The following is an 18,508-nucleotide window of genomic DNA, read 5'->3' on the forward strand; positions in this document are numbered from 1 at the left end:
AAAAAGCAGTTCACTTACACTATGTAGAAAACAGGGTGCTATTTGGGACGCAGGCTATGACTGGGCTGTGGTTTCAGAGCCGGTTCAGCAGATAGCCCCCCACCCTCTCCCCCAAGGCTGCTATAAATGGGTGACCTCATCCTTAGCCACCCTCCTACACACACACAAGCACAGGCAGACACACGCACGCACACACACACACACACTCATGTGTATACTCTACCCTCACAAGGTCAGGACCTTGGGGTATGCTGGCTAGGGCCTTCTACAATGATGGATTGTGAGAGTTGGATAGGGAGAGGTTGGGGGATCCCCTGTGGAATCTGTTGTCACTTCAGCAGCCGTGTATGATGAAGTAGATATTTATGCAGTGGGGTTAGAAGGGTATTTATGAAAACTGGATTATGTTAAGAGCAAATATAGTGGTGGTCTGAATAGGTCTGGGTAGATATAGGCCTAAACAATCAGATGAGGGTGATGTTGCCTTTAGACACTGATCTTGGGTCAGTTTAGCATTTCCCCCACTGATGGTTAAGGTTGGATTGGGGGAGGAGAAGCTGATCCTAGATCTGTACCGAGGGAATATTTACCCGATCTATGAACAACACTGAGTAGTAACCTTCAAGCTAGGGTTGGTGGGTCTGTTGTGGCTCTCTTTAACCAAACACCGCAGAATTCCCCCTCTAGGAGCCTGATGGACACTGGTGCCATCTGGCATCCTATTCTCCTTGGGGTCCTGGCCTGAATTTAGTGCCCAGCGGGGCTGTGTGTGTTTGTGGCCTTATTACTTACATCCTTAGATTTTATTATTATTGCTTATGACAGGTATCACCTGCTCACCAGAGAGGCCGCAAGCATAATGGCCATGGCCCATCTAAGTTCCACACATTACATTAGTAGGCCTATTGGTTTTAGAGAAGGCCGGCCCACTGTTGTGGACCCATATTGCCTGTAGACTGGCCTTACCGTAGGACCTACGGTTTATATTTCTGGCTCATCCCTAGACTATAAACACATCAAATATTATGTGACTCAGCTGAGCAAAGGTTACTGTGTGTGTGTGGGCTCGTGCGTAAGGTTGCTGTGTGTGCGTGTGTGTGTGTGTATTTGTGTGTGAAAGGTTGCGCTGTGTTTGTGTAATGCCGTCACTGACGGTGATTACGCTGCATTGAGTCACAGAGATTAACTGAACAGAAACTATAGCCTAGCTTGCACTCTGTGACCCCGTGTCTGTGTACTTGCTCCCTGAGTCCGAGAGAGAAAGAGAAATGCGTCTGTCTTGTGGTTGCATACCTCTCAACTGTGGGCTGAGTGTCTGTTTACTCTAAGACACACCTGGGTTTTTTACTCTATTTTCCTTTACAATTCTGGGATTAGCTAAAATGACCTACATTTTAAAGATGTTAGGACTTTAAAAAGCTTGGTTAAGCTCAGTTAAATGCTCAGCAGTTGGGAAATGAATGGAAAAAGTGGGGCCCTATGCTCACAATCCATTCATTATAGAGTTACAACACATGTACAGTATTCTTGCCCACATAACCATATGAACAACACCCACTTTTTAGTTAGCAAGCTTAACCCTCCTGGCTCCTGGCTCTATCAATGTTATGGGAGTGGAGAGTGAGACTAGGTCCACCACGGCACTACCACAAACAGGGCTCTGTTCATTTACGAGGGTATTACTGGAATTCCATCCTAGTCAAGCAAGGATGGGTTTATTTAATGCGTTCCTCTCTCTCCCAATAACTAAAACAAAGGCGCTCATTGGCGTCTGCTAGGCTAATCAGATTATGTAAACTCTCGCTCTCTCAGATCTAGATATCAGTTAACATTTTTCTGGAACGGACCACCGAGTTCTCAGAGAAAGAGGAAAGAGGGAGTGAGGAGATGATTTAAAAGAAAACACCTGGAAAATGACCATTGCCATGACATCACAGCTAAAATAGTCTCCTGTGTGACATTTCCCCTAGGTACAGGATCAGCTTCTCCTCCCTGAATCCAAACCTTAACCATTAGTGGGGAAAATGTCAAACTGACACCAGATCAGCGTATAAGTGCAACTTTAATCTACACCCAGCGGGAGCAGTGATAGAGGTGGTCAACCCTGCTACTACCTCAGACAGGCAAATCATTTAGTAGCCTAGTAGATCCTGGGACAGATAAAGGTTTGTGCTGCAGAACTCCCTTTGCTAGGTCGCAGTCGCATGCGAGTGGTATTAATCATAGTAAACTGCCACAGCTCCTTAATGTTAGTCATATGGAATTGTTTTAAGATGGTCATACCATGGATCATTTAGCTATTTGATTTAGAATTGTAGGACCCCTGTAGGTATCAGGCCTGTCTGCCCCATTGTTCACCAACTGTAGCAGCAGCAGCAGCAGGGGAATTCCTTTGGGTTCAGAGTAGGGATGGGCATGTTTATAGGAATATCCAAACAGACGTTAGTATTCGACTACTTGGGAGTGTATTCATTTTTTAAATAAAAAAATAGCCGCAGTTGCACCTTCTTCACCACAATGTCTGTGTGGGTGGACCATTTCAGTTTGTCAGTGATGTGTAAGCCGAGGAATTTGAAGCTTTCCACCTTCTCCACTGCGGTCCCGTCATTGTGGATAGGGGGGTGTTCCCTCTGCTGTTTCCTGAAGTCCACGATCATCTCCTTTGTTTTGTTGACGTTGAGTGAGAGGTTATTTTCCTGGCACCACACTCCCAGAGCCCTCACCTCCATGTAGGATGTCTCGTCATTGTTGGTAATCAAGCCTACTACTGTTGTGTCGTCTTTTTATTTTATTTAACCTTTATTTAACCAGGTAAGACAGTTGAGAACAAGTTCTCATTTACAACTGCGACCTGGCCAAGATAAAGCAAAGCAGTGCGATTTAAAAACAACAACAACACAGTTACATATAAAATAAACAAAACGTACAGTCAATAACACAATAGAAAATCTATATACAGTGTGTGCCAATGTAGTAACTTATGGAGGTAAGGCAATAAATAGGCCATAGTGCAAAATAATTATAATTTAGTATTAACACTGGAGTGAAAGATGTGCAGAAGATGATGTGCAAATAGAGATACTGGGGTGCAAATGAGCAAAATAAATAACAATGTAAATAACAATATTGGGATGAGGTAGTTGGGTGGGCTAATTACAGATGGGCTGTGTACAGGTGCAGTGATCGGTAAGCTGCTCTGACAACTGATGCTTAAAGTTATTGAGGGAGATAAGTGTCTCCAGCTTCACCCTCCGCGCAAGTTGCAGCGGAGGGTGCAGAGCTGGTGGCCGGGGTAGGATTAGCCAGGTGGAAAGCATGGCCAGCCATAGCAAAATGCTTATTGAAATTCTCGATTATCGTAGATTTATCGGTGGTGACGGTGTTTCCTAGCCTCAGTGCAGTGGGTAGCTGGGAGGAGGTGCTCTTATTCTCCATGGACTTTACAGTGTCCCAAAAGTTTTTGGAGTTAGTGCTACAGGATGCACATTTCTGTTTGAAAAAGCTAGCCTTTGCTTTCCCCTCTGATGGTGTATATTAGTTCCTGACTTCCTTAAAGTTGCATATCGCGGGGGCTGTTCGATGCTAATGCAGTACGCCACAGGATGTTTTTGTGCTGGTCAAGGGCAGTCAAGTCTGGGGTGAACTAGGGGCTATATCTGTTCTTAGTTCTGAATTTTTTTAATGGGGCATGCTTATTTAAGATGGAAAGGAAATAACTTTTGAAGAACATCCAGGCATCCTCTACTGACGGAATGAGGTCAATATCCATCCAGGATACCCGGGCCAGGTCAAATGGAAAGGCCTACTCGCTAAAGTGTTTTAGGGAGCGTTTGACAGTGATGAGGGGTGGTCGTTTGACCGCGGACCCATTACGGACGCAGGCAATGAGGCAGTGATCGCTGAGATCCTGGTTGAAGACAGCAGAAGTTTATTTAGAGGGTAAATTAGTCAGGATGATATCTATGAGGGTGCCCATGTTTACAGATTTAGGGTTGTACCTGGTAGGTTCCTTGATAATTTGTGTGAGATTGAGGGCATCTAGTTTAGATTGTAGGACGGCCGGGATATCCCAGTTTAGGTCACCAAGCAGTACAAACTCTGAGGATAGATGGGGGGGCAAGCAATTCACATATGGTGTCCAGGGCACAACTGGGGGCTGAGGGGGGTCTGTAGCAAGCGGCAACAGTGAGAGACTTATTTCTGGAAAGGTGGATTTTTAGAAGTAGAAGCTCAAACTGTTTGGGCACAGACCTGGATAGTATGATAGAGCTCTGCAGGCTATCTCTACAGTAGATTGCAACTCCGCCCCCTTTGGCAGTTCTATCTAGACGGAAAATGTTGTAGTTCGGGATGGACATTTCTGAATTTTTGGTGGCCTTCCTAAGTCAGGATTCAGACACTGCTAGAACATCAGGGTTGGCTGAGTGTGCTAACGCAGTGAATAACTCAAACTTGGGGAGGAGACTTCTGATGTTAACATGCAAGAAACCAAGGCTTTTACGGTTACAGAAGTCAACAAATGATAGCGCCTGGGGAGTAGGAGTGATACTGGGGGCTTCAGGGCCTGGGTTAACCTCTACATCACCAGATGAACAGAGGAGGAATAGAATAAGGATACGGCTAAAGCTTTAAGAACTGGTCTTCTATTGCGATGGGTACAGAGAATAAAAGGTGCAGATTTCCGGGCGTTGTAGAATATATTCAGGGCATTATGTACAGACAAGGATATGGAAGGATATGAGTACAGTGGAGGTACACCTAAGCATTGGGTAAAGATGAAAGAGAGAGCATCACTGGAGGTACCGATTTGAGCCAGTCTCTGCGTGTATGGGGGGTGGGACAAAGGAGCTCTATGAGGCAGGTTGAGCAGGACTGGGGGCTCTACAGTGAAATAGTACAATAAGACCTAACCCAAACAGCAATAGGCTAGGCATATTGACATGGGAGAGAGGCATAACGCAATCACAGGTGTTATTTGAGAGGGCTAAGACAACAACTGGTAATGGCGACATAAGTTTGGGCTGAGGCTAAACGGATAAACAGGATGGGGTACCGTGTAAAGGAACAGTCCAGCAGGCATCAGCTGTGTAGCTGAGTGATCATAAGGTCCAGTGAACAGCAATAGGTAAGTCCGGGAGCAGTTTGTGGGCTGCTACAGCACAGGCGAGCAGGAGGCACGGCTGTTGATTGCGCGTGCTAGCGGGCCGGGGCTAGCAGATGGATCTTCATGGTCGTCGCAACGGGAAGCCTGTTGAAACCACATTAGACGATTAGGTCGGCAGACCAGTCGTGATGGATCGGCGGGGCTCCGTGTCGACTCTAGGAGGTCCCGTCCAGTTGACAGATAGGTAGATAGCTGGGAGATGGGCCTGGCTCGAAGCTAGCTCAAGGCTAACTGGATGCGTCGGGACAGTGGTGATTAGCCAACAACAGCCATTCGGTTGCAGCTAGCTAGTTGTGATGATCCGGTGTTAAGGTCCAGTGATTCAGTGATTCCGGCAGAAAATCCGATATGCTCTGGGTCGATAGCACGCTGTGCAGACTGGCCGATAATTGTCCAGGCTAGAGCTGGCTGGAAGGTAGTGCAGGCCACGGACAGTAGTGAAGACCGCTAACGGTGGCTAATAGCAAGTAGCTAGTTAGCTGGCTAGTTTCAGCTGTAGGTTCTTGATAAAAAAATAAAGAAATATATATGAAAAAAGACAAAAAAAAGAAACAGGCTATTTACACGAGGCACAACAGAATACACGACCGCACTGCTACGCCATCTTGGTCTGCAAACTTGATGATTGAGTTGTAGGCGTGCTTGGCCACGCAGTCATGGGTGAACAGGGAGTACAGGAGGGGGCTGAGCACGCACCCTTGTGGGGCCCCAGTGTTGAGGATCAGCGAAGTGGAGGTGTTGTTTCCTACCTTCACCACCTGAAGGCGGCCCGTCAAGAAGTCCAGGACCCAGTTGCACAGGGCGGGGTTCAGACCCAGGGCCTCGAGCTTAATGAGCTTGGAGGGTAATATGGTGTTGAATGCTGAGCTATAGTCAATGAACAGCATTCTTACATAGGTATTCCTCTTGTCCAGATGGGATAGGGCAGTGTGATGGTGATTGCATCGTCTGTGGATAATAATAATAAATAATAATAATAATAATAATATGCCATTTAGCAGACGCTTTTATCCAAAGCGACTTACAGTCATGTGTGCATACATTTTTCTGTATGGGTGGTCCCGGGGTTCGAACCCACTACCCTGGCGTTACAAGCGCCGCGCTCTACCAGCTGAGCTACAGAGGACCACCCATACAGAAGGGTTGGCTGAGTGTGCTAACGCAGTGAATAACTCAAACTTGGGGAGGAGACTTCTGATGTTAACATGCAAGAAACCAAGGCCACCCATACAGAGGACCACCCATGGATCTATTGGGGCGGTAAGCAAATTGAAGTGGGTCTAGGGTGACAGGTAAGGTAGAGGTGATATGATCCTTGACTAGTGTCTCAAAGCACTTCATGATCCTTCCTTCTACCACCCCCCTAAAAAAAAAGAAAAAAAGAAAATGCACCAATTTGTAAGTCGCTCTGGATAAGAGCGTCTGCTAAATGACGTAAATGTAAATGATGACAAGTGAGTGCTACCAAGCGAAGCTTGATTTTGGAAAGAGCTAACCACTTAGCTTGCTAGACAGCTAATTAGCTACTAAATTAGCAAACCAAATGCACAACTGCAAAGCATTTCGTACATTTTAGACAGTTAACTTAATAGTTATAAGATATATCTAGCTGGCAAACATTTAGTTGTGAAATCCATACTGTAACTAGATAAGCTAGTGTGTGCTGCACAACTGAGTGACTGGTCTCTGGTCTCTCTTCGTTTTGTGCTTGTAAACAAACACAATGTGACTGGGGACTACTGGTAAGTTTCATAATGAAGAATTATGTGTCAGTTGAAATGAAGAATGTGATCTTCTTTATCTGCTAACATATTGCACATGTTGACTGCAGGTATTTACTTAAAGTGGCTACAAATATTCAAATTTAGACAAATAAATAGTTTCAACGGTAATAACGGTATTGAAAAATCATCCCATGGCTATTTCCATACACCCCGGTATGTGGTATATACGGTATACCGCCCAAGCCTTCAAACAGTTAGGCGGTTTCAAATGAATGGAGTTGTTGTAGACATTGGACAGGGAGCGCAACAAAATGGCCTCAATTAGCCTTGCTACTTTAGTTTCGAATGGAGCTCGTCTAGTTTGTTCTCCAGTGATTGTACATTCACCAATAGAACAGAGGGACGAGGCGGTTTATTTACTCACCGCTGTAGTTTCATCGGGGTGCCCCCACGTCTGCCTCTATATCATTGTATTTTCCTCTTCCGAGTGTCAGGGATTAGGGCCTGGTCCCAGTATGTCATTGAAGTAGAATTCTTCATCCAAATTGAGGTTAGGGATTGTTGTTCTGATGTCCAGAAGCTCTTTTCGGTCACAGGAAATGACGGCAGAAACATTATGTAAAACATTTTTACGATCAGCGCAAAAAAACACACAAAATAGCATTATTGGTCAGGAGCCCGTAAAATGGCCGCTCTACGTTTACATACATTTACATTTTAGTCATTTAGCAGACGCTCTTATCCAGAGTGACTTACAGTTAGTGAATACATATATATTTTTTTATACTGGCCCCCCGTGGGAATTGAACCCACAACCCTGGCGTTGCAAACGCCATGCTCTATCAACTGAGCTACATCCCTGCCGGCCATTCCCTCCCCTACCCTGGACGACGCTGGGCCAATTGTGCGCCACCCATGAGTCTCCCGGTCGCGGCCGGCTGCGACAGAGCCTGGATTCGAACCAGGATCTCTAGTGGCACAGTTAGCACTGCGATGCAGTGCCTTAGACCACTGCGCCAATCTTGAAGCCGTCTTTGCTGACTGTGTAAATGTTTTTGGCTATGTGATAGGTGATAGCCTCTGTGATTCCTACGTGTCTTCAGGGTGTTTTTTCGTAGAGCGTTTTGAAAACGCATCAACAATCAATGCCTGTTTAACGTAAGTGGCTGGCTGTAGCTGAGGGGCTTTGCTGCTGTCGTGCGCTTTTTTTCATAATGCAATCGTCGTAAAGTAGGGGATGGTTCTTCTTCAAATGATTGAATACATTTCTTGTCGCCACAACTCTCAGGCACTTTTTGCACAACACTTGCATTTGGTTTACATCGGTTTTCCTGTAACCGAAATACTGCCATACCACTGAAGATGCGCACTTCTTTGGCACCAAATCGATCTCGTTAGCACTCGCAGCACTCATGTTTCTGAGGTTTACTGAGGTAGAGCCCTTTCTCTCCTCACCAGCATCTAACTGCGTGCTCTAAGCGGGGACGCTTGTGATTGGTCAGCATCCTCTGTGCATGAAGAGAGTGAATAAACGTTTAGCGCTTCTCATTGGAGAAGGTGCTGTAGTCTAGATTTTGTTGTATTAACGGAGTATCAAAGAAAGGAGTATGAAAGAAAGGAGAAAATCGCAGGCTCTTGCGATATGGATATGGTTAATATTGCAATTTCGATCTGAATTCGATTAATCGTGCAGCCCTACAAGATGTTAGGCTGGCTTACCTGTCCATCTGTCTCCTCTCCTTCAGTCAGTCAGTCAGGCTGACAAGATGTTAGGCTGGTTTACCTCCATGGATAAGCCTTTCATTCTCCTGCTGTCTAACTCTCTCTCTCTCTCCTCCTAGGTAAACAGGGACAGACAGGCAGGCACACACACACACACACACACACACACACTACTTCTCTCCTCATCCTCTCTCCCATGTACACACATTAACAGACGGACACACTGTAATGACACAGAGACAGACACAGAGGAGTACTAGTTACTCCCCTTAGAGTCATGTGACGTGCGTGTGTGTAACCTAGCTAGCAGAACAGAGGCTCATGGGGGCTGGCTTTTACTGTAATCTCCAGAGAGTGCCATTAAACTGCTTTGCTCCTCAATACTGCTCCAGTCTCAACGTTTCAGCTTCTTATGAATCAATGGGACTGTTTTGAAGGGCTTTTTACTCTCTGCTATAATTGTAACCTTGACAGTTTGGAGTGTGTGTGACTGTGAATGTAGTGTGTGTGTGTGTGCGCGTGTGTATGTGCGTGCGTGCGACTGTGTATGCACGTGTGTGTGCAAATTTCTACGTGTGTATTTCTCTCTCTCTGGGGGAACCAAGGCCAGGCCTAGTAGCAGAGGACGGTGACTGGAGCGTAGACTAACTTTAGCCTGCGGATCCCTTTGTCCTTGGCTAAGACGTTCGTTAGAAGTGATGGTGTGGAGGGGAGCCATCAAATTAAACAGCCTTAATCCTGACTTGATCAAATTAAACAGCCTTAATCCTGACTTGATCAAATTAATCAGCCTTAATCCTGACTTGATCAAGAGGGTAATCTTCTGGAGAAACTCAACAGGAGGCCCACTGCAGCAGCTTACTGTTCTGTAGTGTACTGTACCCCAATGGAAACAGATTAGGGCTGCGTCCCAATTAGCACCCTGTTCTCTATATCAGTGTTTCCCAACTCCTTTGTGTGTAGCCCTGGACAAGCACACCTGCTTCTACTTGTCAACTAATTGTCAAGCCCTCAATGAGTTGATTCAGGTGAGTCTGCCCGGGGCTACAACAAAAATGTGTGCTGGGGTACTCGAAGACTGGAGTTGGGAAACACTGCCCTATATAGTGCACTATATAGGGAATAGGGTGCCAATTGGGAGGCAGCCTAACTGAAGGGGAAGGAGGAGGATGAATAGATGGAATAGTCCTCCTTGAAAAGGAATTGCCTTTATAGTTTGAGGAACTATCCGAAGTATTACAATGTCTATGAAAGAGTTATTGCTTAGTTTTTGTGTGTTGACAATGCTTGAATGCTACTATAAGTACTGTTTTAATACAGTAATTGCATCTGCATGTAAGTAGATGGAGCGAATGAGTTGATTTGATATACGCCCCAAATGGAACCCTCTTCCCTACATAGTGCACAAATTTTGACCAGAATCCTATGGGCCCTGGTCATAGGGCTCTGGTCGAAGTAAACTAAATAGGGAATATGGTGTCATTTGGGACACAGCTTAATGTATACAGGAAGGCATTTTCCCATATTCTCTTCTAAAAGAGGGCTTTCCACTGGAGCTCCACACGTTTGATCACACATCTCTTTGAATCCAGACGGCATCGCACCCTTTAAGATGCGATTGAAGCGTACTGTGCCGGTGGAGGGAGAAAAGTGGCATTCTGAGACTCGCAGCAAGCCATGATGATGTTTCTGTCTTTCTGTTTGACTTCCAAGGTAGCACCGTTGACACTACTGAGCAGGCACACACACACAATCACACACAGCAAAGCAGCCAGGGCTCTATGTTCGTGGACTCATTATGTTTGGCAGGATTTACTCCCTGTCAGAAAGCAGCGGGAGTCTCTTTAACATCAAAGCAGGAGCCGCTTTCTCTGCTTAACACCAAACCGCTCTGCTGCCAGTGCAATAGTGGAGGGAAAGAGGGTACTGAGGGGGAGAGAGAGAGAAAGCAGGGGGAGAGTGTGAGTGGGGGAGAGGGAAGGAGTGAGAGAGGGAAGAGATGAAGGGAGGGAGCGCAAGTGTGGGAGAGAGGATACAGCAGCAGAATATACTCCCTGGAATATCTGGATTCTCAAAGGAACATCTTGAGGAAAACTAACAATGTTTTAGGTACATTGTGTAAAGTTGTTTTTAGATAACATCTTTCCAATCACTACTGTACCTGTTCACTAGAGAACGGGGTTTTGCTCTGTTTTTGTTATTATTAGCTGCAAGTTTTAGGATTGTACAGTCGTGGTCAAAAGTTTTGAGAATGACACAAGTATTGTTCTTCACAAAGTTTGCTGCTTCAGTGTTTTTAGATATTTTTGTCAGATGTTACTATGGTATACTGAAGTATAATTACAAGCATTCCATAAGTGTCAAAGGCTTTTATTGACAATGACATTAAGTTTATGCAAAGAGTCAATATTTGCAGTGTTGACCCTTCTTTTTCAAGACCTCTGCAATCCGCCCTGGCATGCTGTCAATTAACTTCTGGGCCACATCCTGACTGATGGCAGCCCATTCTTGCATAATCAATGCTTGGAGTTTGTCAGAATTTGTGGGGTTTTGTTTGTCCACCCGCCTCTTGAGGATTGACCACAAGTTCTCAATGGGATTAAGGTCTGGGGAGTTTCCTGGTCATGGACCCAAAATGTCGATGTTTTGTTCCCCGAGTCACTTAGTTATCACTTTTGCCTTATGGCAAGGTTCTCCATCATGCTGGAAAAGGCATTGTTCGTCACCAAACTGTTCTTGGATGCTCTCGGAGGATGTGTTGGTACCATTCTTTATTCATGGCTGTGTTCTTAGGCAAAATTGTGAGTGAGGCCACCCCCTTGGCTGAGAAGCAACCCCACACATGAATGGTCTCAGGATGCTTTACTGTTGGCATGACACAGGACTGATGGTAGCGCTCATCTTGTCTTCTCCGGACAAGCTTTTTTCCGGATGCCCCAAACAATCGGAAAAAGGATTCATCAGAGAAAATGACTTTACCCCAGTCCTCAGCAGTCCAATCCCTGTACCTTATGCAGAATATCAGTCTGTCCCTGATGTTTTTCCTGGAGAGAAGTGGCTTCCTCGCTGCCCTTCTTGACACCAGGCCATCCTTCAAAAGTCTTCGCCTCACTGTGCGTGCAGATGCACTCACACCTGCCTTCTGCCATGAGCAAGCTCTGCACTGGTGGTGCCCCGATCCCGCAGCTGAATCAACTTTAGGAGATGGTCCTGGCGCTTGCTGGACTTTCTTGGACGCCCTGAAGCCTTCTTCACAACAATTGAACCTCTCTCCTTTAAGTTCTTGATGATCCGATAAATGGTTGAAATGGTTACTAGCAGCAATATCCTTGCCTGTGAAGCCCTTTTTGTGCAAAGCAATGATGACGGCTTGTGTTTCCTTGCAGGTAACCATGGTTAACAGAGGAAGAACAATGATTTCAAGCAACACCCTCCTTTTAAAGCTTCCAGTCTGTTATTCTAACTCAATCAGCATGACAGAGTGATCTCCAGCTTTGTCCTCGTCAACACTCTCATCTGTGTTAACGAGAGAATCACTGACATGATGTCAGCTGGTCCTTTAGTGGCAGGGCTGAAATGCAGTGGAAATGTTTTTTGGGGATTAAGTTCATTTTCATGGCAAAGAGGGACTTTGCAATTAATTGCATTTCATCTGATCACTCTTCATAACATTCTGGAGTATATGTAAATTGGCATCTTAAAAACTGAGGCAGCATATTTTGTGAAAATTAATATTTGTGTCATTCCCAAAACTTTTGACCACGACTGTAGAAGTTGTTTATGGTGGTGTACAATGTCTCACTTTTATTTGAGACGTTTGTTTTTGTATGAAATACTTCTAAAGCAGCTGTAGGCCTAGGGTATATTGGTTTTACTGTGACAGGGTGAATGTGATGTGCTGGTGTGGTGTATGCAGTACATGTGTTTTTGATGTTTTGGAACAATATGCTATTGTTTTCTTTTTGCTGACTTTAGAAACATCTCAACCACAGTATGGAAGGTTTGGGGAAATAGATATTTCAATTTGAGCATATCCAAGTTTAATTTCGAGAGAGTACAAAAGGTTGTTGTCATGTATTGGCACGTCTTGTGGTTAATGGAGTAAAGATGTTGTTTCCATTATGAGTTCTGTCATATTATATGTTTGCTTGACCCAAGACGTTTTGTGTTTGTTAAGTCTTGGCCTTTTGTTTCTGGGTTGCATCCCAAATGGCACCCTATTCACTACATAGTGCACTATTTTTGACATTTACATTTACTTTTTAGACATTTAGCAGATGCTCTTACCCAGAGCGATATACATGAGCAATTAGGGTTAAGTGCCTTGCTCAAGTGCACATTGACAGATTATTCACGTAGTGGGCTCAGAGGTTTAAACCAGCGACGTTTTGGTTACTGGTCCAACGCTCTAACCACTAGGCTACCTGCTGACCAGAGCCCTATGGGCCTTATACCATGTAGGGAATATGGTGTCATTTGGGACGTAGCCCTGTTCTTTTATGACATTGATTAGGTTATTGTGTTCTGATAGGCCTTCGTAGGAACCATATCAAAATGAATTAGCTTGACAGATACTGAAACCATTGGCTTTCATGGACTCAATATAGGTTTTTCACAAAAATCAAAGCTGAGGAATATTGTAGAAATTCAGTTGAATCATCTAGAAAAATGAATGTAATTTATTCTGAATGCTGAATACATTACCACATGTTTAATGTATTTAATTTGCCAGTGGAGTACGGTCTGGAATCTGCTGGATGCCATTTTGGAAGGGTGGGGCGGTTTCCGGTTGTTTTCCTTTGATGAGCACACACACATACACACACAGTAAAGAGTTTCCTCTAAGGAAGGCATTTTCCCCCAGCCAGCTCAGAGGAAGAAGTCACGATCCAGCATATGTCAGGTTTGCACACATGAACACATCAGAGAGACTTCCTTTAGGTTACCTGATGATCTGACTGGGCATCCGGACTCACTCGCATCCTGTTGCCAAATTCCATAGATTGGAATTACTACACTCATCTAAAATGTCTGTCAAAGTCATGATCATTATTATTGGTCACATTAATCTCCATGTAGTGTCACTGATTAGTAAGAGTTATGGGTTTGGTCTGTCAATAACTTTAAATTCTAAACCAGCTGTCTATGTAAGAATAAATAATACATTTAATTTATAACGTGCTTTTCATTGAAAGACGATTGCAAAGTGCAAGGTATGTTGGCCAAAATCCGTGGTGATCAGAGTGTAGTTGATATTGTTGGAAAGCAGGAAGGCAAATACGGGACAGGCTATAGTTTGGTTAGTGCTGGCTCAGCCCTGGTTCATTCCTCAGGGGATTTGTGATGCGTTGAAGAGCTTCACCTTGTGTCAAGACTCTTGAGCTAGCTGGCTGTTCAGCATGTGCTGTTGCTCTAACTCCAAATCTCCTGTCACACTCACTGCTGTGCTCTCCCTGATTTGTCTCCAGTGTCCATTTGCTGGATCATATTGGGCTCCCGAGAGGCGCAGTGGTCTAAGGCAGTGCTTGAGGCGTCACTACAGACCCCCTGGTTCGATTCGAGGCTGTATCACAACCGGCAGTGATTGGGAGTCCCATAGGGCGGCCCACAATTGGCCCAGCGTCGTCTGGGTTTGGCCGGTGTAGGCCGTCATTGTTAATAAAAATGTGTTCTTAACTGACTTGCCTAGTTAAATAAAGGTAAAATAAATAAATAAATAGAGCTTGACATACACACACATGCACACACAGCTAGACTAGTAAGACTATATGTAATAAGTTGGGATGTAACATTCACTGAAACCCATCAGTCAATTGATATGACTGCATCAGTCTGCAGACCCCAAACGGATCCAAATGTTGCATGTATTGGTCAGAAAATCGTTACGAATCACCGATTCACTTATTACTTTCTTTCTACATTCCGAAAATACCTAATATTTTGTGACAACTATGTCCTCTCCTTCAGTGTCGAACTAAGCATGTAACTGTCAGTCATTGATCTACAAGTCATTTTTCATGCTGAACAACCCTAGGGAATATCAGTAGCGTGGACAAACTGCGCACTGTGCCCTGCTTCACAAGCTGACCAACACGAGGTAGGCGGCCGTTCCTGATCTTGCACATCTGCACCTTCAGCATTCAAATTATAAAATGGCTTGCGTGATATGACGCTTTATTAGTTGAGTGATAACCTATGTAATTTACTAAGTCATTGTTATCTATGCGCTGTTGAAAATTGTGTTTTACGGAATAAAAGTAAGCTACTGGATAAACAACTTTCATTGGGCTATACCTGCTGAACGGGGTTTACAATATATTTTATTTAGATTGTTCAGGTTCATCAGCAATAGTTGTGTGAAGTTGATCATTTCATTACAAGGAATCACTTTCCCGAGGCGAACTGCATGGTCAAAGCAGAGTAGAAAAGAAGCTCACTAAAAACATCCAAACGGTCAAAACCATTAGATTTTGAGATGGGGGTGGAATCCAAAATTGTGCCATATATTAATTGGCTATGTCATAGCTAATTTTTGTTAACGATAAATATTGATACATTACTAGCTCAAACACTTACTCTGTAAAAATGACAAGTTAATTAGTGGATGATGGTGATTTCAGAACCAAAGTGGGGGAACAAAAAACATACTTTACATTGCTCCCCCTAATCTGAAGGTGGTAGTGGGGTGGTAGATGCCTAGTCTCCTTTATGGCTCAGTTCAGGTGCCTACATAGTGTACACAATAAACACACAGTACGTCATTTACACACACACCAGGGTTTCCGTTAGCCGGTATTTTGCTGGCTTTTGGCCGGAAAAAATATAAATAAATATGCAAAGCCGATAAAATATAACTGGCGCAGGCCAATTGTCTGGGAGAAGAATAATAAAATCCCATTAATTGATGGAAATACCAGTCGATGGAAATACATTTGACTGGTCATGTTTATCGATCTGCAGGTTCATTCGCATAATTTAGTGGAATTAAATTGGCGCGTGTACAGTATATTCGTTATATTTTATTTACAGCGTACAGATACAGAGCCTTTGAGCAGAAAATCGGTCAGACAGCGCGAGAGCTGCTTCTACAGCAAATGCATAGGCAATGGAAGGCCGGCTTCATCAGCGCGTCACACACCACTTTGCAATGAGCTGGAGGCAGTATGCATTTTGAAAACATATACTTAAAACAATACTAACGCGTATCGCGATACTGGGATCGTCCCGGCCCTAACTTGTACTGCGGCCAGGTTGGTTGTTCCGTGGCGAAAACAAGAATCTTGATTGAAAAGTGGCCCAGAGGAGTCATTGAGAAGATTAGATTTGGTGGAATAATTTCTGCCAATTGCGGCGATACCAACACCCCCTTTTGAGTTCCTTTCCGTAATCTGCCATAATTCTCTTCCCAGAGTCCCGCCCTCCTTCCCTCTTCCGTCCATCCCTGTTAGGTTAGAGGGAGCGAGAGATCAGGCTATGTGTGACTGTCTACTGTGTGTAGTGGAGCCACAGCGGTGTGACGGTAGATACAGGAAGCTGGTCTTCTGCTCTAAACTGTCTCCATTGAGGTCTAACGGGCATGCACTGTGATCGACGGCTTTGGTTGGGGACGTGTGATTTACCCTCCTGTCTGTCTCCCTCGGTCTCTCTCCTTTTTCCCTCCCTTTCTCTCTCTTCCTCTCTCTCAATTCCTTCTATCTTTGTTTCTGCCCTGCTTTCTCCCCCTTCCTCTCCCTCCCTCCTCCTCCTGCTCTTTACCCTTCCTCCTGCTCTTCCCCCTTCCTCCTCCTCCTGCTCTTCCCCTTCCTCTTCCTCCTGCTCTTCCCCTTCCTCCTCCTCCTGCTCTTCTCCCTCCCTCCTCCTCCTGCTCTTCCCCCTCTCGCTCCTCTCCCCTCTCCCTCTGAGAGACAAAGACTCCCGCCTCCTCCTGTTTCCATCCCCCTCTCTCTCATCCCCCTCTCTCTGTCATTCGGAGGCAGTCCTTCCGCCGGCTGTGTGCGCACACTCAGCGCACACACACACACACACACACACACACACACACACACACACACACACACACACACACACACACACACACACACACACACACTCTCTCTCTCTCTCTCTGGCTCTCCATAGTCTGGGAAGGAAGGCTGCTCTGTTCTACATGGCAGGATATTGTTATTCATTCCATCTTGGTTAAGGCTTGTAAAGGAGTTAGGGGATCGCACCACGTTGCCGAGGCTCTCAGCTTTGTGTACTAATAAGTAGATCTGCTGAAGCATAAATTATTCTCTCTTGGCTCGGTATTTCTTCTTTTAATGGAAGGACTCTATCACGGTAAGGTATTTTTTCTCTCACTGCTGCTGCTCTGTTCTTGTACGGTGTAGACTACACTGCTACCCTGCTGTGGTGTACGATAGGCTAGCTTGCTGAATGGAATAGCATTTACAATATAGTATTCTCCTCTCCCTCTGCGCTGCTGTGTGTGTGTGTGATTTTAAGGTGATTTTTAATCTCCTACTATCTGTATTATCTGTAATGGTAGCAAAGTCATATGGACACAGCATGTGGTCAGAAATTAAATTAATTGGACAATTATAACAGGTCTTAGTGGAGTATTATAATGAGCGTCATTTTGAGATGCATTTAGGATGATAGTGGTGGTGATTGATGATAGCACATTAGTTATATTGTTTGATTATATCATCTCTTCACGCAATCGTACCGGGGACCATCAAAACATCGGCCAATATTGCTTGTATATTGAGGATTCATATTCATATTGTAGCTTGTTGTGCAGGGTCCACCGTTAACAGAGGATTCATACTGTAGCTTGCAATGCGATTGGGATACAATACAACTTTTATTCATCTATTGAAACAGAAATGTATTTGTTGCTGTCAGTACTACTTCACAATCTGATGTTAATCTCTTGCTTGATGTCTACTGTCTTCTATTTCTATAAAACCTCTCTTGACCTAATGGCTGTTCCAAATGGCCCCTATTCCCTGTACAGTGCACTACTTTTGACCTGGGGCTATAAGGAATAGGGTGCCATTTGGGATGCAGACTGGGACACAGAACTGTCTTTCTGGAGTGTCTGTTCAATTCCTAATCCAAGCTGTAGATAATCATGTGTCAGTCCCAATGATAAATGGCCCTGGTCACTGGAGTGAAGTGTGTTCATGTGTGGGAGGGAGGTAGAGAGGGATGTAGGCGTGCAACAATCCTCTTCTTCCTCCGGTGGTGGTGGTGTCTTCTATTTTCTAGGTTATATCAACTTCCTCATCCATAATTAATGGTGTTTTATTATTTCTCACCCCTCTTGAAAAAATGTATGGAAAATGTACAAAACAAGCACCGTTTGCAAAGGCCTCCTTGTGCCCTCTGCACACAATTTATAGTCTTAAAAACATTTCTAATTTGATGAAGAAGAAAAGACACACGTCCACATTGTAGCTTTTGGGTAGTGATATTCAATCAGTGCATATCTACTGCATGCGTGTGCAAATGCGTGTGATCGAGATGTAGTTGTCCCTGATTGCACTGACTTTGCTCACAGCTGCTTGTTTGAAGAAGTGTACTTACTGTGATCAAGATGTGGTTGTCCCACTGGCTATCCTAAGTTGAATGCTCCAATTTGTAAGTCGCTCTGGAAAAGAGTGTCTGCTAAATGACTTAAATGTAAATATAAAATGTGTGTCTGCGGTGCACTCATCATGCCAGTGACCTTGTTGCGTGCCTTGCTCTTATATGACGTGTGTGGCAGTGTCTGGCTACACAAGTTGTTTTTCTTTTCATCTACACTCCCAGTCAAAAGTTTGGACACCTACTCATTCAAGTTTTTTTTTACTTTTTAAACTATTTTTTACATTAGTAGAATAATAGTGAAGATATCAAAACTACGAAATAACAC

At 44.5% G+C, this 18,508-nt stretch overlaps 1 protein-coding gene across 2 annotated transcripts in view; it reads left to right on the top strand.

The window, feature by feature from the left end:
- Positions 1-18,508, top strand: part of LOC121571839 (focal adhesion kinase 1) — a 162,545-nt gene that overhangs the window by 19,769 nt on the left and 124,268 nt on the right. The window contains exon 1 of one of the 2 annotated variants that reach the window (XM_041883560.2): positions 16,670-16,929. The exons of the other annotated variant lie outside the window; for it this stretch is intronic. Coding sequence (XP_041739494.2) covers positions 16,911-16,929 — 19 coding nt within the window. The 5' untranslated portion in view covers positions 16,670-16,910. Of the gene's footprint in view, positions 1-16,669; positions 16,930-18,508 lie in introns of those variants that run through there. 2 annotated transcript variants of the gene reach the window in all.

This window comes from Coregonus clupeaformis, chromosome 8, assembly GCF_020615455.1.
Source record: "Coregonus clupeaformis isolate EN_2021a chromosome 8, ASM2061545v1, whole genome shotgun sequence".
Taxonomy (NCBI): Eukaryota; Metazoa; Chordata; class Actinopteri; order Salmoniformes; family Salmonidae; genus Coregonus; species Coregonus clupeaformis.